This window comes from Zootermopsis nevadensis, unplaced genomic scaffold (genome assembly GCF_977971745.1).
Source record: "Zootermopsis nevadensis isolate Lab colony 2312 unplaced genomic scaffold, Znev_1.0 Znev_ptg000016l, whole genome shotgun sequence".
Classification (NCBI taxonomy): domain Eukaryota; kingdom Metazoa; phylum Arthropoda; class Insecta; order Blattodea; family Termopsidae; genus Zootermopsis; species Zootermopsis nevadensis.
The window spans coordinates 5,465,248-5,488,544 of record NW_028259148.1 but is presented as its reverse complement, the minus strand read 5'-3'; the positions used below and the strand labels follow the sequence as shown (position 1 = coordinate 5,488,544).

Sequence of the window (23,297 nt, the reverse complement as noted above, 5' to 3'; positions counted from 1 at the left end):
GACTGAGCAGTCATCCAGTGAGAGCGTTGTGCGAATGTCACTCGAATCAAATGACTGTGAACGCAACAAACAGGGTATTTGTGCTAAGTGATACAAACGAGAGACTTGTGCTGGACAGCGTTTTTCCTGTCGCCTTTTCAGCGATGTCGTCCAGAACTACCGCATTCCGAGCTTCTTTTATCCTTGGATTAGCTTCCGTCGTTGCTGCTATACTCTGGTTTACACCGCCCCCTCGTAAGTAACGGGCTCTGCCTTCCGGTGCGTGTCGATTTGGAAAATGAACGTGATAATTGTACTGGTACTTAAAAAGCCGTAGAATTTCTGCATAAATGCACCAGCTGTCACAGATGTAGTGCCATTCAGCTCAGAATTTATGTTCTAGTCTCGTATATAAAAATCTAAGTATTAAAATATACAACATTGTGACTTTAAGTGCTGAATTAGGCCTTTAGTATGGTGTGAAAATTGTTTTTGTTTTTGCCATGAGATAATAAAATAGACGGAAGAGGAAAGACAGAAGAAAATGTTTGAAGAAGTAGTCGGAGAAACTTCGCAAAGAGAGATTAATAATGTGTACGCTTTACCAAATATTATTACATGATAAAATAAAGATGAGAAAAATATTTGAAATTATAGTTGGAGAATCTGAAAGATTCAGCCTCTGGAGACCTGGACTGTAATAGGAAGATAATATTAAAATTAATCTGAAAGGACTAGTTTGTGATGTCCTTGCCGCCTGCATCATCGCCATGATGATGGAGGCAGCAAGGACCTCTGAAACGTCGGTAAACTTCTACCAGACTACAAGGCGCTACAACCCAGAAGACAGCCATCTTCAGACTCACCGCCGTGAAAACATTAAATCCTACCTCTCTGTTTTATTTCCTGGTCTTAAAATGAAAGTTGGCGATTTTAAGCGGCATTACATTTCACTCGGAACATGTCTGGATAAACTGCCTGGTCTATTAGAAAATCTCACTCTAGTGTCCGAGGAACCTATAATATACCATTTCATTTCCCATGCTTCTCAACCCTTTCTGCTTTGAAACGTATTGGCGAAACTGCCGGAAGGCCACAGGCATCAAGACGACCATAAAAGAAACACGTTCTTCTACCCCATAAAATTCTTCAATATTTTTCACTTGGAAATGCCAGCGTAGATATGAATCTGTAGTTGTTATGAGAGTAAGTAAGTAAAGGAATGTTAGGTGATGAAATGGGAACACATTAAAATTTTAAGTGTAGAAATCTTAGAAGTTTAGGCTGAAATGGAACACTGCAAGTTAAATAAAGGACATAATGGCGGACTGTTGTGAATGCGGTAATGAACTTTCTTTCTGATTCCATAAAAGACGGCAAGTATCTAGCCGAGAGACTCACCTCCGTGGGGTAGTATTAAGTAGTTCTTCGCTCTACTTTCGGTGTTAGTTGAAGTACTTTGTAATTGCTGACAGTTGCTTAGCAGTTCGGTGGGAGCTTTGATTTCGAGAAGGAGATCCTCATTTCGCAGACAGCGACTGTAGCACCTGAACGGAGATGCAGAGCCAGACATCTGCAGGAGGGTGGCTCAGCCAGGGGACCATGTGATCGATATTTCTCTGCGGTGTTTTCCTTCATCCCCCCTCACCCCCTCCCGTCTGAAATCCCTACGTCCGGATTGTAGGAATGAGCACTTCCGTAATCTGGTAGTGGCCAAATTGGTTAAAATGTCATCCTTGGTGACTCTGGAATGTACAAAACTGTGACGGATTCCGATAAATTCCCTCTTCAGTTGATCGGGTTGAATTTCGTGAACGTGGTATGCCAACCATTAAATAACACACAGATAATAAATAAATGTTAGTAGAGAAAATTACATCGGGAAATGGACAATATGAAACGTCATTTAGTATAAAAAATCAACATTTGTCACAAAGTACAAAGGTTCGTTTCATATCCGTTGTATTTTTATTGCCTGGAAGTCAAAAAACTTGTAAAATAGACTACGTAACGTGTGTAATGTTATATCTCGATATTTCTTCTTCTTATTCTTCTTCCTGTTCTTGCACCGACTTGAAGCAACTTAGTGAGGCTATTGGCCTGCGCAGGAGTTCTACTTACGCTTTAAGTAAAACCTGAAACCTGTGATTAAGAAGAAAGCATGCAGAACATGTATTTTCTCTTACCGTCGCAAACACATCACATCATTGGTCTCTACTGATCCAAACAAGAGACAGTGAAGCCACGAAGTGCCTCAAGCTATTCCGATTTGAAACTTGGAAGTTGAGTTCTGCTGGCACAAAATCCAATTTTCGCGTCACAGGTGAAGAATTAAATAGAAAAACGCAGAAAGTATGAAGAGAAAAATAGTTTCGTGTACACGAATGAAGTTCACTTGAGTTTTGGTGGTCTTTATCTCAGAAACTATCCTACGAGAAAAATGACCAAATGTTCTTCCTAACAGAAGACAGAACTATAATCCGAAATATTCTTCGATGAACTCGGTATTGAATTTACGTTTTATTTTAACGCTTTAAAGCTGAAGCCCATCTTCGTAACATTGAAGAATCCAGCCCGAACCGAAAAGAAAACACTTTACCATTACAAATCTGAACTGGTTAATGTTGTTTAAGAAAATAATAGCTGTTTACAGTGAGAATAATACGAAACCACAACATGTAAAATGTAGAGTTATTGGCTGTTAAAGCAGATGGTACATATACTTACCACTCAGCTTCAAAGGTTTAAAGAGTAGGACGCAAGGAAAAATTAAATAAATAAGATGGCAGTGAAAATGAAGGTGGAAAAGAAACGAAAAAGGCGACGAATGACGAGCGAAAGAAGAGAGAATGAATAAAAGGCAATGTTGGAATTACGTGGAAGTATGAATATATTTATTTTAATTGTTTCATCTTGTTCTTTACTAGGCATGGCGAAGGTTAATAGTCACGAGAGATTTTAATTTCGCACGGAATGGCTGTGGAGAATGAAGGTCGTATGTCAGTAGGCCATGATGGTTATTTGCAGACAAGGTATCGTGCTCATCTTAAGTGGGAACCCTTGTAGCAGCTGAGGGAAATCACGACAAACCTCGATCGACACATCATCTCCTGTATTATTATTACACCCCCCCCCCCCCCCCCCCCCCGGAATTAGATCCGTGGACCTTTTGTACAGTGCACGAGTACCCACTGTCACACGCTCAAGGAAATATCGTTAACAACTCATAACTGATTCTCACGACGGCGATGGGTATGAAGATGGCTGTCTTCTGGATATCGCGACGCGTAATCAGGTAGAAATTGACCGACGTTTCAGAAGTGCTTACTGTCTCTATTGACTAGTCACTGTGATGATGAAGGCATTAAGCTCCTCTGAAACGTCGGCCAGTTTATACAAGACTGAGGGCGACGCGTTGTAAACTCCACTATAGTACGAGCAAAATCAATTTCCCTCAGCTTAGTATTCATCTGGTTTTGAATAAATATACTTTTTAGGTCTGTAACAGATTTTAAGAATGAAAGTTTTTTTTAAATGTGCACTAAAATATATATTTTAGACAATTATTCAACCCTGCACGGTATGCAAGGTTTTAAGATAATGCAAACTGTTTTTATACCAGTGCGGAAGAAAATTTGATGAAGACATCTTAGAGCTTAAGCAATTTTGAAAAAAAGTAGAATATACTCGATTCAAATTTGCAAATCACCAGGAGTCTATGGCCCCTGACTGAGAAACACTAAATTATAAGATATTAAAAACTGAAGAAATAATAAGCAAAGTGCAAGAGTAGTTAGTTGATGACATGAACTATTTAGTCTCTTTTGGATAGTCTACGGCTTATACGTAGACTACAAGAAGAGAGAATAATTAAAAAGACCTGCATATAACACATTGAAAGACGAAAAAGAGACAGAGAAAGACAAGGGCGGACCAATTTAATCTCTGAACTTAGAAATGGGTTTCGAAACACTCAAATCTGGTGACGTGAAAACAGATGGAACACTGGCCAGTGGAAAATAGGCTATAGTAAGAAATACAAGAAACACTTTTAACAAAAGTGTAAAAATATTAAAATATCGGCGATGCTACTTTGTTGTAGGCTAGTTGTGGTCTCCCACTTTCTCGCCCTTTCTCTAGTCATGACCGCAAAAATAAATATTTTTTAGATAATTAGAGAACTGCTTGTCGCGCGGTCGGTCTCATTTGTGGTGGAAAGTATGAGAAATATCTCGTTGTGGCCAGCACAGAGAGAAACTTCAGATACGAAGTTTCAGTTACTGTGGCAAAATAAACTCGAGTCGTAACTCTGCTGACATACAAACCCGTACTTTTTCGTACTGTGCCCTTGCCAGTATGTGCTAGATTATTCAATCTCCTGGTCTTTCTTCATGATTTACGTGTTCTTTCAAGGTTCAATGCTGAAGGTATTCAATATTTCTAGGTGAAGTTTAAAACTGGTTTTATTAATTTGTTGACATTTTAATTCATTCTCACAAGTGCTGAGTATCTTTTATGCAGATGAATGAAGTGGATTGGTAAATCGTATCCTCACTGTACAATCTACTTTTGTTTATTTTATTTTTAAATTTTTTTAAATGTACGATATTTTTGTTTATTTCATTAATTTCAAAACGTTTTTTCTAAAGATATGACATGTCTTCAATATGAGCCAGTAATGACAGAACGTATGCCACCTTTTCTTGATCCATAGTCATCACAACGCAACCCTGCAAACAGAAACTCTTTTAATTAAACTGTGTGACTGTCTAATTAAGTCAACATGCATCTAAAGTTGCGAGTTGTAGTAGTGACTCAATCGCCATTCGTTTGTATAAACCCTGTATTATTATCTCTTACATCATGTAACTTTTGACAGTCCTCCGGAAACAAATTGTAACTACACTAACCTTACTTGCCCTAAACTAGTCTGTCATTGAACTCACATTTATTAGTTAAACAGAAAGGAAGGTTTAAATGATGTAATTACGTTAGTTTATTGTACAAATAACTGAACAGTTGGACTGTATTGCAAAGGTTATGCTCAGAAGCTGATTTTAACTTTTGCAGATGTCGACTTCCCTACTTGCGAGAGGTCGTGTAACGAGCTCGAATGGCCGATGATCTGTCGGGTCAAACTTACGCTTGAGGTCTACCAGACATTCAGCAGGTAGGAGGCCAATGTAACCAGAATCGAAGACTTACTGTGTAGGATTTGAGGTTTTCACAGCGGTGAGTCCGATGACTGACTTCTGGGTTGTAGCGTCCGGTAGAGGTCTACCAACTCTTCAGAGGTCCTTGCTGCCTCCATCATCATATTTATAAATATTGCCGGAGCAGATACTATTCAGGGGATAACGGACCACATGTTGCTATCCGCAGTGGATGCCTGCTGCCAAGACCATATGGAAGAGAGAACGACGTCTATGCATATTTATTTCATCCATATGTGTCACAACCCTGCGTCTGGATTCTCGAAGGCCAGAATCTTCTTATCATGTACTTAAGACGAGAAATGTACGTCGTATGTGTATGGAAAAGATTCGAGACTTGATGGCAGTTTATTAAAAACTGTACTAGCGTAGGCGACTATGACAAACAAGTTCAGTAATTCTCATCAACGTTACTCAGCTATTTGAATCACTTTTTGCTCGAACTTCTTAATACGAGGTTTAATTTCTTTGGTTGCATTTCGCATGTCTGTTCGTGAGACGTGTCCTAGATCCTGATTTGACATTCTTAGTTAAACTGAACAGTTACAGCCAGAAGCATTGCCAAATAAAAACATCATTAACGATCTGTGATATTTATTATCCAGAGTGACAAATTACTACAATAAATAAAAATGGGTGGACCGCGGGTTGAAAACCCCTGTATGAGGTCATGTTCTTCTCTAAGATGGCTGTCTTCTGGGTTGTAGCGCCGTGTAGTCTGGTAGAAGTTTACCGACGTTTCAGAGGTCCTTGCTGCCTCCATCATCAGCATCGTCCTGAAACAGCAATACATAATAATACATAAATAAAAACGTTTAATGTATTCAAGTCGCGGACCTCGAACTGAAAAACCCTGGTATAAACTATACGAATCAGTACTCGGACAATATCTTATGTAAAATGGATGATGTAGTTTTGAATATATTAAACTGGTAATATGAAATACAAGCCAATTAGGCTAGACAGATGATAAATCTACATCAGTACATATGATAGGATGAAGGGTGAAAGTGTTTTAGGCAGGAAGACATCGTTACAGGCGTAATTGTGAATGAAATGGTTAATTACCGGACGCATAATCAAAGAATGGCGCAGACAGGGAAAGGACATGACTGGTAAGCAAATCTAAAGCCGTAGGATTTGAGATTTTCAGGGCGGCGAGTCTGAAGATGGCTGTCTTCTGGTACAAGTTCATCAGGGACCTCTGAAACGTCGGTTAACTTCTACCAGACTATACACGGCGCAGCATCCCAGAGGACAGCCATCTTCAAAACTTCTCCTCCATCCTCTCCCCAACTTCCACCTTTATTCTGTATACAATCTGTGTCTCTCTGCTTTCTTTTGCGTATAGCCTTTTCCATTTATGCCTATTCCCCTTCGAATTTTTTTTAGTAGAGTGATGCTTTCGCCAGAGACCCAAGACAGTCGTCAATAAACCACTATTTATGCACCGATGGCGACCAAATCTAGGTAGCCTACATATCTCAGTCCTTGTGATATGTTGTCCCGCCACAAATGGCAATAAAACTGGTTGCCAAGTGCATCCATGCACGCTTAGACGAGATGCTACAAACGTTTGGTCGCAGGGTTACCTGAAAAGACCTCTGACTTACGAGGTCCCTACATGTATGATTTGAGGTTTTCACAGCGGTGAGTATGAAGATTTCCGTCTTCTGGGTTATTGCGCTGTGTAGTCTGGTAGATGTTTACCAATGTTTCAGAGGTCATACTGCCTCCGTCATCAGGGTGACGAGTATGAAGATTTCTGTCTTCTGGGTTGTTGCGCTGTGTAGTCTGGTAGATGTTTACCAACGTTTCGGAGGCCATACTGCCTCCGTCATCAGGGCGATGAAGATTTCTGTCTTCTGGGTTGTTGCGCTGTGTAGTCTGGTAGATGTTTACCAACGTTTCGGAGGCCATACTGCCTCCGTCATCAGGGCGATGAAGATTTCTGTCTTCTGGGTTGTTGCGCTGTGTAGTCTGGTAGATGTTTACCAACGTTTCGGAGGCCATACTGCCTCCGTCATCAGGGCGATGAAGATTTCTGTCTTCTGGGTTGTTGCGCCGTGTAGCCTGGGCGATGTTTACATCTACCAGACTACACAACGCAACAACCCAGAAGACAGAAATCTTCAAGGTCCCTACATTTAACCAGCCCCCTAGACTTCCTGCGGGACCTTGTATGACGGAATTCAGTTTCATAAAGGCCGTGATATGTTCTACGAAATGTAATCATCATCAGTGCATTTATAGTGGTTTTATTGCTTAAATTCTTCGGTTTCTAGTGAAGGGACCACTCTGTATAATCCTCCTGTGGTGTTCGCTTTTTTATTGGCAATACTTTAGTTGGTTCTGCGGTTACGTTGCGGCTTTGTCCGCAGAGTATGAATTGCAAAACTGAATCGTTGGACGACATTAAAGCCGGAGTCGTATTTATTCACTAAACGAACAAAGAAGTTAACTTTCAGATAGAGAGAGCCAACAGCGGGATTCTTGTGGCTTTACAGAAGGTAATCATCAGTGAGTTGCTGAATCCATTCAAATCAGCATAACTATGTCGGAGATGGCAAATAAAGCGATGTTTCATCGCTATGTATTTTACTAATAACATTTGTGTTATGACCCAGTTTTAACATCCATGTATTTTGCATTTTTGTCTGGCGCGTACTATTGATACTTTTGATCACGTTAACCGTTTATCCACAAAACAAAATACCTAAACAAATGTGGTTTCCACTGGGAGACCTACTGCCATTAAATAAAATACGATCGCAAATTTGAAACCTTAATTTATGTCGTACTGGGCCATATCTAGAGGCAATCCACGTCTGCTTCTCCCAAGTGAAATATCATGTCCACAGACTGTGTAAAATAATACGTCCCTGTTCGTGGTTCAACGGTGGGCACGTCTTCAGTGGTAACTCATTTCAAGCTGTGTAATCGAAACATACAGACCGAGGTCCACTGCTCCTACAATATGATAGCTTAGTGGTTGAAAATGAAAATATGATAGACAAACGTTTTCTACTCCAATGAAAAGAACATTACAATATGAATCCATTTTACGACGTTGCAAATATTAGACGCCACTTCGTTCAGCACATGAAATATTTTTAATAAATGTTTCTCTCTGTAGCAAAAGGAAACAGAGAGGCGATTTTGATGGTTACTGCTTGTATGTGTATATCTTCGACTTTATGGTGACAGTCGCTTCGAATGTCTTGTCATAATCAACGTTTAGGCGAACATTGCAGTTGCCATTTCAAGCCGAAGTTATACATTGAACTCCAGCCTCGAAAACCTACGGACAAAAATCTCTTGTAACTGTTAAATTTTTTACAAGAGTCTACCAAAGAACCCTGTATGTTCCGTCATTCAATTGCTTCTTGATTTGATCTCCTTAACACTTGGAGAAAACTGCTTCGCTAAATGGCACATGTCGTCGGATAATTAGTCTAGAGTGTGGATCAGCCAACAGCGAGCCATTCTGCCTTTCACTGTCCCTGTAACGGTTCAGTTTTCAAGTCCGTCGTCCTTACCAACCTCAACAGACTGAATATATTAACCTAAAAGCGCTTGAATCTGTACCTACAGGTCTTGCGGTGACTGTCCGCGGAATGCATCCGACTGCTTCAGGACGTACTGCGTCACTGCCGATGGCTTCAAGAGGGGACTGCTCACAGCCAACCGACAGCTACCGGGACCTGTCATACAGGTAGGCAGGGACGGAAACAAGACGTGTAGTTCCGAGATGCTTGCAAACGAAATTATGCAGTCTCTTAAAAATACGAGTAGTGCAAATATCCGGAGTGCACAAGCCCAAGAACTCCAACGTAAGATTTTATGATCTCGAGATGGCAGCGTACAGATATTTTTGTTTGATTATTTTTAAAACCGCAAGATTTAAAGAAAAAAGTATTGAGCGTAAATGTTTCATTTTTCTCTAAAACGTATGTTCCAAAACGTTTTTAAATCTAATGTATGTTTACCTAGTGTAGAGTCCACGTAACTCTGACAATTCTTATTAGGACAAAATCAAATTTTGTAAGAATACTTTGAAAACAAAAAAATGCAGTAATATTTTCTTAAAATTTTGATACACTTGGTCCAAGAATCACTGTCATGCTAGAAAAACTTACGCGGTTAAAATATGACTCGGAATTTTGATCATGCCTTTGTTAATAAATCGCCCTACCAGTTTCACACTAGACAATCTTCTCGAGGCAGTCCCGCCTACATGTAGTCCAAACCCTAGGACATATTCACAGCCAATGTATATGTCGAGAAATAACGAAAGTTCAAAATAAAATTTGAAACGTTCTCGCACTTTTTCGAGATTACACACGGATTTAAAGATCCTCAAGTACTGACGTGGAAGATACTTCTGGCCTCTGTGAACGATATTGTGTTCCAGGTGTGCGAGAACGACATACTGTTAATAGACGTCGTGAACCGGGTGCCAGGTCAGGGGTTCGGAATCCACTGGCGGGGTCAGCCTCAGAAAGAGACGCCGATCATGGATGGTGTTCCCATGGTAACGCAATGCCCCATTCCTAGTTCAACCACATTCCAGTATAAGTTCCGAGCTTCAAGAGCAGGGACTCATATATGGCACGCGCATACAGGTATTGTGTTTAACTACGTCTTAAGAAGGTTAGTCTGAAGTAAACTTGCTCAACGCGGGAGATGCGTAGAAAGAAAGTGCCGCGTACGGTGAAACCGCGTTAGAATAACTTAAAATTGTATGGGATTAATGGGGAGATGGGAACGCAAACGTAGAATGTTCGTTTTGTCATCCAGTGTCATGAACTTAGAACTTTGTATTTTGTTGTTGTAATTATTACTTTTACGTTTTGATTCCATAATGCTGTTCAAGTAGCCACGGTGGTCTAGCGGTTAGAACGCTGGCCTTGTAATCCTGGGGGGTCTCGGGTTCGATTCCCGGCGGTGCCCGAATTTATAACTTGTGTTGGGCAAGGCCGTGGTCTAGGCAACACGGAGTTTTCCTCCGGGGGCTTCCCCGGTTTCTCCGTGGCATCCCAACAATTACTCCATTCACACACAGAAGAAGGCAATGGCAAACCACTTCTGGATCATCTGCCAAGAACGTATATGAACAGGTCCCAGTCCGAGAAAAGGATGGAAGGATCCTGTTCATATGGACCTGTCGTCAGACAGAACACTAAATAAAATAAGATAATAATGCTGTTCAAGGGCAATACCAAAGAGTAATTACACGATTTCCTTCATCTCTCTTAAGTCCAAATGTTCTCCTCAGAGCAAATTGTACCTTGGCTTCCAATGTTATCCCAGTGTTTCACAGATTGTCTTCACTACACTGCAGAGACAGACGACGCCACCACAAAATTTCGCCTTACGAAGAGATAGTACGAAACTTTACTTGCCACGAATACGTAAACATTTGAAAATAAAACATAACACATGTCGAATAAAACTTGATGATGAACCAGTGTGTGTGTGTATTACGAAAAATGAGATATTGTCTATTTCTAATTATAACGAGCTAATTTAAGCTGCAATTTGTTATAAAAATTCATACAACCAATTAGAATTTTCGTTCTTCCTGTCATGAGAGCCTTATTTTAATACGAATTATTTTGTTTAAAATTTCATGTACATTTTAGTTGGCTCATTTCTCTGCGGCTCGGTCGTATTTACAATCTTGTCTGACTCTTCGATGAAGGAAATGTAAAGAACCACTTTTTGGTGGGACGTTAATTCATGCTAATCTTCCTTAGTGAGTGCTCGTTCCTATGGAGGCCAGAAATGACATTAGAAGTCTTCATATGTAGTTTTATGATCCTCTAATATATAACTTTCGTTTGCTCCATTTTACCTGTAATTTTACTGTGTAATTTATCATGATAACTGGTTATATTATGACGCAACCTGTTATCGAGTTTCGTAAGAAACTTTCTAGAAATTTTATGTAACAACTAGTTCTTCCCATTTCCACGAGCTGGACAACTTAGTTCCTGAAGATTTCGAGGTTCCTGAGACGGCGTGTACAAAGATGTCTTCTGGCTTGTAATTCCATGGTAAACGTTTACCGACGTTTCAGAGGTCCTTGCTGCTTCCATCATCACAGCGATGAGTGATTCTTCTGTAACTGACATAGAATCGTATTTCCAACTCTTCATTGGCCTTCCTTTTACACTTTGCCGTCTGCTTTCTTCAGGTATCTGAAATATGTCGAGGGTATATTTATTTTGTCTTGGTTTCTTACTCCAGTGTGGATGCAAGGAACGTCGTGAGAAAAAGCTTAAAGCTTAAAACAATACAACATTCGTTACAAATGAAGAAAATGAGTGAGAAACTGAAATTCGATAGCCACTATATTTGGAGGTCGAACAGTGGTATCGATAGTCCAAATGCTAATCGGGGCATGAATTCGTGCTTTGTCTTCTGGTAGAAGTCTTCCGAATGCCTCATCATGTCTTACCATTTGCTAGCAAGGACGTACAGAGTGCTCAAGAGAAAATTTGTACCTGAGACCACTCTGAAGACGTACGCATAAATGGGAGGATAATATTAAAATGTATCTTAGGAAAATGTAGTCGAAGGGTGTGAAACAGATTTGTTTGACTCTGGACACAGATAGTTTGCGGGCTTTAGCTTTTCAAGAAGACGCCTGCTACCTCGCTTGTAATTTCACAGGAGCGCAAGTTAGCGACGGTATATTCGGAGCACTGGTCGTTCGTCAGTCTCCGAAGCGAGACCCTCACTTCAAGCAATACGACGTGGACGATCCGAACCACGTTATAGTGATCAATGAGTGGAGCCGTGGGTTCGCCATCCAGAGGCTCTTGGAGCCAACCCCTGGTACCAACATGGCGTCTCTCCTCATAAATGGCCGCTCTCAGCCAGACGTAAGTATATCCTCTATAAACCTTCATGATACTGTGGGTGTTATATAGTAGCCGGGACGAATCTGTGCGTTCGATGTCCGTTACAAGTACGAGGAACAGATAAGGAGGAATTTTTTGCTCATACTAAAAGCAGCAACACTTCGTAGCGTCTCAGTTTTGCCTTTGGTTTACATAGTAAATGTGTGTTTTCCTTCTACATGCAAACTAGTGACGTAGGCACAACGCACATTTTTGTCCCGGGTTCTGTACTGCATCGTAGTTGCGTTGGCCATTGTTTCAAGCTGCTCTGTGTTCACATCTCTTCACCAGAATTCTTGACAATGCCACTATAATAATTCTCTTTTAAATGAGTCGTAAAGTTAAAATAATTTGGAATACAGCAACAGATTAAAATTGCAATGATCAAATTACGAGCAGATTAAATTCACGGAACGTTTCCTACCATTGAGTTCAAAATCTTTTGTCTTCCTATAGCGAATCTGTTAACATTACTAGAAAAAAGTAAAGGAGAGAACTTGGTAGACGTAGAGGTAGATGGAAGGAAAATGTATTATCACGAAATAGGTGTGGATGTTGACTGGATTCATCTGGCTCAGGACAGTGTCCAGTGGCGGGCTGTTGTGAAGACGGTTATGAACAACCTTCGAGCTCCATAAAAGATGTGAGATTTCAACAGCTGAGCTAATATAAGTTTCTCACTTCGAATATTTGGTCTGTAGCGTCAATGATACATTTGTAATAATATTAAAGGAATTCGTAATGTTCTGTTTTAGATCTTATCTCAGTATTTTTCTGGAGTGGACCACGAATCTTACGAAAACCCTCGGCTAGAATAGAGATTCTTGTCGGGAGCCTACTAAGTACGAAATAGCATTGCCGTAACACTGTACCATCATCCACCCAGAAGCCTCGTCACACCGCAATGAAACAATTTTCCTACTTTCTCGTGCTCAAGTCTAGTAACGAGAGTGCCTCTGTCTTTTGCAGCGGATGGAAGGGTCAGAGAGACGCGATAACCCGCTGACCACGTTCACAGTTGCTCCGAGGAAGAAATACAGATTTCGGGTGGCGTATGCTGGGGGCGGGAGATCGTGCCCCATCACCGTCAGTGTTGCCAACCACGTGCTCCGCGTCATCTCTCTCGACGGCAACCCTATAAAACCGCGAGATGTCGCATCCTTCGTTATGGCAGCAGGTCAGAAAATTCCTCTAGGCTTTGGAATTAACCTAGCTCCAGGGCATGACGCGTTCTTAGATTGTAGATGGAGGAGACTGCATGCAGATACGAGGTGCAATCGGAAAGTTTCAAGACTGCGCGTATAAAAACCCGTACACTTATCTCAGGTATTAAATTCATCCATCACCCTCGAAGTAGTTCCCCTGGGAGTGAACACAACGATCCCAGCGCCGCTGCCAAGCCTGGAAACATCCCTGGAAATCTTTCTTTGTCAGCCTGTCAAGCACCATCTGCGATTCTGCCTGAATCTCTTCTATCGTCTCAAATCTCCTTCCCTTTAGCTGAATTTTCATCTTTGGGAAGAGGAAGAAGTCACACGGCGAATAAGGAGGGTGCGGGATGACGGCCGTGGTGTTTGAGGCCAAAAACTGCCGAACTTTGAGGGCGGTGTGCGCTGGCGCGTTGTCATGATGCGTCGCATGTGGAGTTCATCCTTTAGAATCAGCTGACAGGTCCCATAGCCTATCCCAACAATGTCGCACAAGTCGTTGATGGTACGACGTCGATCTTCGTGAATGGCCTGCCGAATCTTCGTAACATTTTCGGGCGTTGTGCTCGAAGATGGTCGTCCAGAATGCTCGTCATCATTGACAGAGGTTCGGCCATTTTTAAAACGTGAATGCCACACAATAGTTTGTGCACGACCCATTGCGGACTCCCCAAATGCTTGCTTTAGCATTTCATAGGTTTCCGTAGCCGTTTTGGCGAGTCTTTGGCAAAATTTGACGCACACGCCATTCCGAAATCGCAGGAGGGTCGGTGTAATGTACTACCAAAACGCCCGTAACTAAGAAACAAATGCTAATTCGATGATGCCGGCTGGCACACTGATTCACTATGAATGTAGGCCGCACCCCCTAGCGGCAGAATCTCGTACTTCATCCGGTTCGCCCTCTATTGACACAGTCTTGAAACTTTCCGATCGCACCTCGTACAAGGGGTAATTTTTGCAATGTTCTGAAAAATTCATTAGCTGCTAGATCAAGACATGGAATAAATGTGGAACATTGGTTTTCCTGAAGAAACTCGAAGGCGTGGGGAATGTTTGAGAGGGAGTGGGGAATATTTCCAACGTTGTAACGTAGGTTGGTAAAAATCGCGTCTTTGATACTGGTGACTAAACATTCGGAGTTAGAATTCGACAGATATTCATAAATACTTGTAGGATAGAGTGAATTATCTGCGGATGGTAAGAAGAGTGAAGTTGTGTTTGCAGACGATGACTGAAATCATCTTTTAAGTTCCATTTTCCCTTCTTGTTGTTGCGTTTCTCAGGTGAAAGAACAGACTTTGTGCTGACCTCTGACCAGCCTGTGGCATCCTATTGGCTTAACGTCCTCACTGCAGACCACTGTGAGAATTCGGCTATAAAGGGAGCAGCTATACTTAAGTACGAGGGGGCTCCTGAAGGCGCTGAACCCGTTGTCCAAGGGGCTCCTGATGTTCAGCCGACACCCAGCAGTTCGATTGTGAGTTTCACGCCAGATTCCAACCGTCACTTTGTCTCCTAATTAAGGACCAGTAAGATTAAAAATAATTTGTACGGAATTTATAATCAGGTTCAATTACGTCTGTATTGCGTTGTCAAGCGATAAGCCGATATTCCGTCCGAGTAATCGAATTTAAAACATTAATACTGTATTTTATCGATTGTTAGACGCCATCAATTGTAAGACGCGACCTAATTTAAGACATTTTAAAATGTGAAAAAAGCACGTCTTAAGAATGAGGCATTTTAAAATTAATTCTGAATCGGGCAATTTAGGGGATAATATTAAAATGAAATATTCCGTGGGACAGATTGAATCAGGATAGAACTAATAATGACAGTAATGAACCTTTGGGTTCTATAAAAGACGCAAATTTCTTAACGAGCTCAGCGACTGTAAACTTCTAGAGTTGGACTCTTCTTAGAGTCTTCTGGGTACAGCATCGTGCTTAAATAGTAAAAGTTACCGACGTTTTTGGGGGGGAACGACAACCCTGAAGGATGACGAAGAAAGTTCCTTCAAAGTGTTTATAAATCTTACCGTGTCGGACCGGCGTTTTCCTAGAAACTTCAGAGTCGCAGGGTTTTTAAACAGACCACGAAAGACCCGATACGTAAATGCGTCGCCTGCTCTGACTTGTCAAATTCACTTCCAGCTTCTTAATACAGTGGATGACCATTGCACCGTGTCGGAGGATAGAGACGGCGACGCTGTGTGCCTCTCGGATGTCAAAGCCCTTCAGAAGATGGGGCGAGAACTGACAGACAGAAAAGTGGACATCACTCTGTATCTCGCGTTCGACTTCAAACGGCTGTCAGAAGATAAAGTTCCTACACCTCATCCAGGCAAGTGACAGGAAATGGTCCACTGTCCAGAAATTACGCAGGATGAGGCTGAGCCCGTATGTTAGAGAGAGTGAGATTCCGAATCCAGTTGTATTTTCACTTAAGTAAACTTGCAGTCGCTGTTATTTGATCTGCCACCATGTTTAGTTACTTCACGATTACGAACACGTCGTACAGTAGTAGAGAGTCTACTGTAACAGCGGAGGAATTATGCAAGCAAAAGCTAATTATGTCCTCAGGCTACATGTGTTCTTCCTTCTCTCCGAAGAACTTTCACTTTCCAATAAGGAAGGACTCGTAAAGCAGAACAAATGCGTATTACAGCACCTCATTTGATGGTGTCTACAAAAAAGTGATAGTGGAACCACGGTTCCGGAGAATTTGACGTAAATACGTCTATATGGAAAGGAAGTTTATATATTGTTTCCTAGGTAACAACAATGCTGAGTAAACAGATGAGGTTTCCTAAGTAACATAGCAATGAAGTTACACTTTTTCGTTTCCCTTTTTCGTAACACTATTTCGTAACACTTTTTCGTAACACTTTTTCGTAACACATTTTTGCCGAATAACACTGACCCTAAAATATAGACGTATTTACGTCAAAATACCCAAAAGTTACTTTAAATATTAAAGAATATTAGCTAAAGTCTATCGGTACATCTGTTCAGTAATTACATTCGGCACGTGGAGTACAAGAAATAAAAAGTAAATTTATTTTAAATCTTGGCCCGAGAGTCACACAATAGTTGGGAAAGTTTTTCTACGTAATTGCATGCTTTTCCTAGTTCTATCGAAATAAAAAGTTTACGCCAGGCAGTGAATTTTTTTCCATGACTAATGGTAATTTTAGATACACTTTCACGTCCACTGATTTTTACGTTGGCCCGGATACGCTGGTTAATTTATTACAGTAGATACCGCCCAGAACGTCCATAATCAGCAATACTTACGGAACCTCCTGTGAACAAACGTGTTCTACAATTTGTAGTACGATTATGTTTGGTCCTTATTTCACACTGATGTTAATATCACTCAGAAATCTTCTAAGTACGGCATAAGTAAAGCCCTCGCCACAAAATTTACATTTAATATGATTCTTATCTACAAAAAATCATAATACATCGCATTCACTGATGAAGTTGAACGCAAATGTTCGTTTTCGTCTCCCGGCTAGTAATGCTAGTACTTGCCGCCAAGCGCTACAAATGATAATTGCGTTCAACTTTATCCGCGAACGCTCTTTATAAAGACAGCTAATGCTGATGGGTTCCGTGCTTAGAAGTACTGAAACTTCGTTGGTTATCTGCAGGAGCCAGCGTTCTAGTTCCTCAGCTGAACAACTTCACCTTCACGTTTCCGTCGTCACCCCTATTGACCCAGGCCGAGGACGTGAATCCCGACCTCTTGTGCCAGCAGGAGACGCCGCCATCCCGATGTCAGGGTTCGCCGATCTGCGAGTGTGTCCATGTCATTGATTTGCCGCTAGGAGCCACTGTTGAGCTCATCCTTGCGGACTTAGGTAACAACCAGCAATTGGTATGACTGCGTTAAATAGTCAAGCCACCACAAGTTTGAAGGTAAATTTTTTGTTAGTGCGATAGAGAAATTTCAATTTGCCGTGTTCAGTGGCAGCACTGGACCCCTGTCACTCAAAGAACTTGGTGGTTTATCGCAGTTTATTCGTATTCGTTGCTTATTTGACAAGTCTGTGCTGTTTTCAACATTTTTGTGTGTTTATTTTTGAAAAATTCAACGTGTCGTAGACGTAATTATATAATTATAATTTAATAAGAACCGCCACGGTGGTCTAGCGGTTAGAACGCTGGCCTTGTAATCCTGTGGTCTCGGGTTCGATTCCCGGCGGTGCCCGAATTTATAACTTGTGTTGGGCAAGGCCGTGGTCTAGGCAACACGGAGTTTTCCTCCGGGGGCTTCCACGGTTTCTCCGTGGCATCCCAACAATTACTCCATTCACACACAGAAGAAGGCAATGGCAAACCACTTCTGGATCATCTGCCAAGAACGTATATGAACAGGTCCCAGTCCGAGAAAAGGATGGAAGGATCCTGTTCATATGGACCTGTCGTCAGACAGAACACTAAATAAAACAAATAAATTTAATAAGCATGACATTCGGCTTTGTCTGCGTGACTTTTGGGACACTGCAGAACGCTTTCGTCTAGACCCAGGGGATTAACGTGGTCTCACTATCCACACGAACGGAGAGATAGAAGCTGTTGCTGTGTTTCTGACAGGAGGCAGCGAGTCGGGTCACGTTGTCCACCTGCACGGGTACAGTTTCCACGTGGTGGGTGCCACTCGGCTGGAACAGCCAACGTCTCTGCAGCGCATACAGCAACTGGACAGCGAAGACTCGCTTTTGTCTCGGAATCTAGTCAATCCCGTGCTCAAGGACACGGTTACTGTAGGAAGCAACGGGGTTGCCGCCCTCCGCTTCAAGGCAGACAATCCGGGTAACGTTACCTGCTTCAAAATGTTCACCACTTTTTTATTTATTAAAAACCTGCTCTAACATACGCAATATATTAAGACGCATTTTGTAGGTAACCGGAAGTCGTGGTTTGCACTACTGATTTCTATTCTTCAGCCCCCGGGTTCAAATCTCGGCCCGGAGACCGGGTATCTTCATGGTTTTACTCAGGCGTTCAAGGCAAATGGCAGGGATAGTATTTTAAATTAGGCCACGAAATCTTCGTTTCACGTCACTTCCAAGTCATCATTCGTCTTCTTTCTCTCATTAGATGCTGTAGTTTGAGAGACTGAAATCGTCGTTAAGTAAACTATAAATAATTTTCGTGTTTGCCACATGGAGGCGCATTTGTCTCGTTCAAGATCAGGCCAAGATTTACATAACGCAAAAAAAGTACGCGATGGTAGGCTAAAAGCATAGTCGAACGGTGAAGACAGATTTATTCGACATGGAATTTAGTCAGTCTTTTGTCCTTTCACAAACATCATTTTCAGGTCACACAGACACTCGAATTAAAAAGTAACGTCATCGCATAAATCTGCATAAATGTAAGACGTTCCCAATTTTTTTCAAGAAACCGCAATGTACATTTCGACAGAAGTAGGACTCATTTTAAACAGTGGCATAGTTTCACGTTAATATGCCCTTGTTTCTGTGAGTATAATTGAACTCGAAGAATGTTCGGTTACCGCAAAGCATAAATGTACAAACTTTGGTTTCCATATCAGCTAGATTTTTAATCCTCTAGATTAAAGAACAAGGGAAAATGTTTTCAGTCACGATAGTAGGCTAACAGTGTTAAACGTGTAGTTTATAACAAAATAATTTCCGCGTGAGATCTGAGAATGATGATATGGGTTTTGTCGTCGTGCCAAAAGTTTTTAAGATAATTTATAATTAATTAATCCCTTGAGGATTTCTGTTGGGTCCAATCCAACGTTAATGGAAAACGTCTTTCAAATATCTTAATTAGCCCGATGACCCTGACATCTTAACATAAAGCAATCGAACTGGTCTGTATGATTTGCAACCTGTTCAAAAGAACTTGGAAGGGCCGTTCTTTCGGAATGTGAACATTTTTCCATGTAGCATGCATGGTTCAGATGTTAACGGTGGATGGGCATAAGAACCAACGTCTTGGCCTCCCTGATCACCCGACCTAAGTTCAGTATTTTTCGTTTTTATCCTTTTAAAGTCTGGCGATAGAGCCTTGAATTACCTTGTATCGAGTTTTATGATAAGATAATTTTAAACGTTGAATTGGTAAGAATATGGACGAGAGATATCGTGGCCTATTTTAATGCAGTCTTCCAGAGATTTGCTCGAATTAAGGTCAAGTTCGAAATAAAACTCTTGGCCATTTTACTTTATAATACTTAACAGATTTGTTATTGTGCACGTTATCACATCTATAATAAAATTAATTTATTCCGTTAATTCTGTCACAGGATATTGGCTATTTCACGACCAGCATTTCTCGTATTGGCCAAACGGATTTGACGTCGTATTTCACGTGGGCCAATCCGGTGATGTAATGCCAACCCCCACAGATTTCCCTCGGTGTGGAAGTTGGGTGGGCCCAGAATTCTTCCTCATATGAAGAGTGTGACGCAGATAGATTCGTCTGAAGCAGCCCTGTACCATCTGTGATGGCCTTCTGGAACTGTGATGAGATTGAACGTTTCGGCGGAAATTTAGAATTATTTTCTGAGACGCAGATCATGGAAGCTAGCAAATTCTGAACATCAAGAAATGTCCGTCCCAGTGATCTGAAAGGAGCTTGTCTACGCCTGATTGGGAACATGCTGTATGCTGAAGTAGGTCTTACGGATACAGAATTATAATCAACAAATAATTTGCGTAAAGTAACAAATTATGTACATAGATCATTTCAAAATGTTTATAACGGTTATTAATTCACTGCTGTGTTCGAAATTATGCTGAGCGTTGTTGCAAATGGGCATAACTATCGAATTTGAAGCTCAGCGACAATTACCCAAGTTACATCGCGACGTAAACTATCCAAGGCTTCATAAAAGACTCTTTTGGGCAACTAACATCTCAAGGACTCTGAAAAATGGCCTTAATAAACAGAAAATTACGTCAGAAAGTTACGTAATGAGCTTTATAATTTATACAGTTCACCAAAAAGGCTTTTTAGCGTGCTCAAATCAAGGAGGATGAGAAGACGAGAAATCCCGGACAGAAAGAACCACTTGGGAGATGGAAAGGTGATAATGAAATAGCTTTAAAGAAAATATGGTTAAAAGTTTGGACTGAGACAGAGTTGAGTCCAGTAACGGGCTATTGTGAACACGATCAAGAACCTAAAGGGTCTTCAAAAGGGGGTCAGTTTGTTGACTACCTGATTTACTAGCAGCATCTGTAAAAGGGTTAAGCTTGATGCTGCTATTTATATCTCATTTTAAGTATCTTTATTTTGGTACTGAAAAGCTTTTATTACGTAATTAATGGAGAAATATACATTCAAATCAATTATGAAATAATGTAAGATTATCCAATCTGTTGCGACAGTCAGTTGCCTCAAGGAATGTAAACAGTTGAAATGCATACGCTTCGATACTGACTTCGATTTATATTCGACTTCTCTGGAAAATTCAATTACGTTAAAAATTGAGGTTAAGACGGCACAAACAATACTGATGTGTAAGTGTACTTAGGTTCCTCGTAATAACTCTCTTATATGATTGTTGTTTTACTGAGTTATATACATCTCTGTGATTAATCTGGTATTCCTAATCACTCTACCGGTATTTTATTTACAAGACATTTGATATTTTTCTAATAATTTGCATATTTATGCTGTATATATCGTATTAAAATCTCTGTGATGTGTGTAATGGACTTCGAATGGATAAGAAAGATATTTGCGTTTCATTTGTCGGAGATAGGTATGTAAAACACGAATAACGATATAAAATTGTGATAATTATACAAGTTAAAATATTATTTTGTATCAGAATAAGAATATAAGTTCTTTGTTAAATACAACATATTGTTCCACGTAAATTTGTGCTTAATAGTGCCAAATAGTATTTTAAGTTACCCAAATTGGTTTTAGGGCTCTGAAAAAACACTGCCCCAAAACTTCATTACTTCAGAAAAGGTTTAGAATATACAGACAATAGAATAGACATTTTGAAGTAAAAGGCTGTAGTTTTAATGTTTTAGGCTATAGTTACAATTATTTTGCATTAATAAGGATACATGTAACAGCCATTTTAGTATATACCATATGTATTCCTAAAACCCTTAATAAAGTATCTTAAAAGCTTTGAGTTTTCGATGTTTCTATCCGGGTTACAGGATACCCAAGGAGGTAACCCGGCAAGAACATGTTCCCGGGCCCATTAGTTTATGCCTTCCCAACAGATGGCGCGGAAATTCACTTTTCTTTACATTAGTTCATGCCCTCGCCAATACAGGCAACTCTCGGTTTGCGAACGCTCAATTTACGAACATTCGCTATAACGAACGTCACAATTCATTCAAAATTTCTTAAATTCGCCAATAGATAGAGTTACTTATAAAACGAAATGCCAAACGTACAGTGAACATAATTGTAAGATTTAAATAAATAAACTTTTAAAAAATGTATTTATTACAATAATTATCAGAGCATTATTACATGATAATTATACTGAACTGTTCTTGGATATTAAAACTAATCTAGCAAGTAAAAAAACGTTGGTTTACATGCCACGCAGCGTAGAATGTTTTCTCGTGGGAAAGAAATCGGTGATCATCACTTGCTTTGCCTGGGTTATCTTACACGGTCAATTGTAGTTCTGCATTTGGTGACTTAAAATATATATTTTAAAAATTTATGCGATCGTGGGTACAAATCGAAATAGTAGTAACACGTATTGTATAGATCATTCGATGTTTAGTAAATGGTTTTAATGCTTTAAAATGGCTGCTAACGTATACGAGGTGCGATCGAAAGGTTTCCAGACTGCGCGTATAAAAACCCGTACACTTATCTCAGGTATTAAATTAATCCATCACCCTCGAAGTAGTTCCCCTGGGAGTGAACACAACGATCCCAGCGCCACTGCCAAGCCTGGAAGCATCCCTGGAAATCATTCTTTGTCAGCCTGTCAAGCACCATCTGCGATTCTGCATGAATCTCTTCTATCGTCTCAAATCTCCTTCCCTTTAGCTGAATTTTCATCTTTGGGAAGAGGAAGAAGTCACACGGCGAATAAGGAGGTTGCGGGATGACGGCCATGGTGTTTGAGGCCAAAAACTGCCGAACTTTGAGGGCGGTGTGCGCTGGCGCGTTGTCATGATGCGTCGCATGTGGAGTTCTTCCTTTAGAATCAGCTGACAGGTCCCATAGCCTATCCCAACAATGTCGCACAAGTCGTTGATGGTACGACGTCGATCTTCGTGAATGGCCTGCCGAATCTTCGTAACATTTTCGGGCGCTGTGCTCGAAGATGGTCGTCCAGAACGCTCGTCATCATCGACAGAGGTTCGGCCATTTTTAAAACGTGAATGCCACACAAAAGTTTGTGCACGACCCATTGCGGACTCCCCAAATGCTTGCTTTAGCATTTCATAGGTTTCCGTAGCCGTTTTGGCGAGTCTTTGGCAAAATTTGATGCACACGCCATTCCGAAATCGCAGGAGGGTCGGTGTAATGCACTACCAAAACGCCCGTAACTAAGAAACAAATGCTAATTCGATGATGCCGGCTGGCACACTGATTCACTATGAATGTAGGCCGCACCCCCTAGCGGCAGAAGCTCGTACTACATCCGGTTCGCCCTCTATTGACACAGTCTTGAAACTTTCCGATCGCACCTCGTATTTTAAAAATTTATGCGATCATGGGCACAAATCGAAATAGTAGTAACAGATGAATAAATTGAAAAACTTGCATTGTAATATAAAGTAGTTTTAAAGGAAAAACCTGAAGATGATGCTACGCATCGAAACATGTAGTAAATGAAGGCGCAATATTGTAACATCGTAGTAACGATGAATAGCGCAAATTTTAAATTTTAAATTTTAACATCTGTAAATAAAGTTTGTGTATAGACCTGAATTATATTATATATTTTAATTATAAAACACAAACATGACGCATTTAATCTTTAAGTAGTAACACGTATTGTATAGA

At 40.7% G+C, this 23,297-nt stretch overlaps 1 protein-coding gene across 2 annotated transcripts in view; it reads left to right on the top strand.

The window, feature by feature from the left end:
• The window catches only part of LOC110836816 (multicopper oxidase 3), a 33,070-nt gene extending 11,623 nt beyond the window's left edge, over positions 1-21,447 (top strand). The window contains exons 1-11 of one of the 2 annotated variants that reach the window (XM_087349445.1): positions 25-234; positions 5,050-5,149; positions 8,787-8,907; positions 9,607-9,817; positions 11,871-12,082; positions 13,070-13,277; positions 14,595-14,788; positions 15,465-15,654; positions 16,967-17,176; positions 17,913-18,131; positions 19,597-21,447. In XM_087349445.1, coding sequence (XP_087205571.1) covers positions 51-234; positions 5,050-5,149; positions 8,787-8,907; positions 9,607-9,817; positions 11,871-12,082; positions 13,070-13,277; positions 14,595-14,788; positions 15,465-15,654; positions 16,967-17,176; positions 17,913-18,131; positions 19,597-19,748 — 2,001 coding nt within the window. In that variant the 5' untranslated portion in view covers positions 25-50 and the 3' untranslated portion in view covers positions 19,749-21,447. Of the gene's footprint in view, positions 1-24; positions 235-5,049; positions 5,150-8,786; positions 8,908-9,606; positions 9,818-11,870; positions 12,083-13,069; positions 13,278-14,594; positions 14,789-15,464; positions 15,655-16,966; positions 17,177-17,912; positions 18,132-19,596 lie in introns of those variants that run through there. The other variant, XM_087349446.1, reaches the window with a different exon arrangement.
• The last annotated feature ends 1,850 nt before the right edge of the window (positions 21,448-23,297 follow it).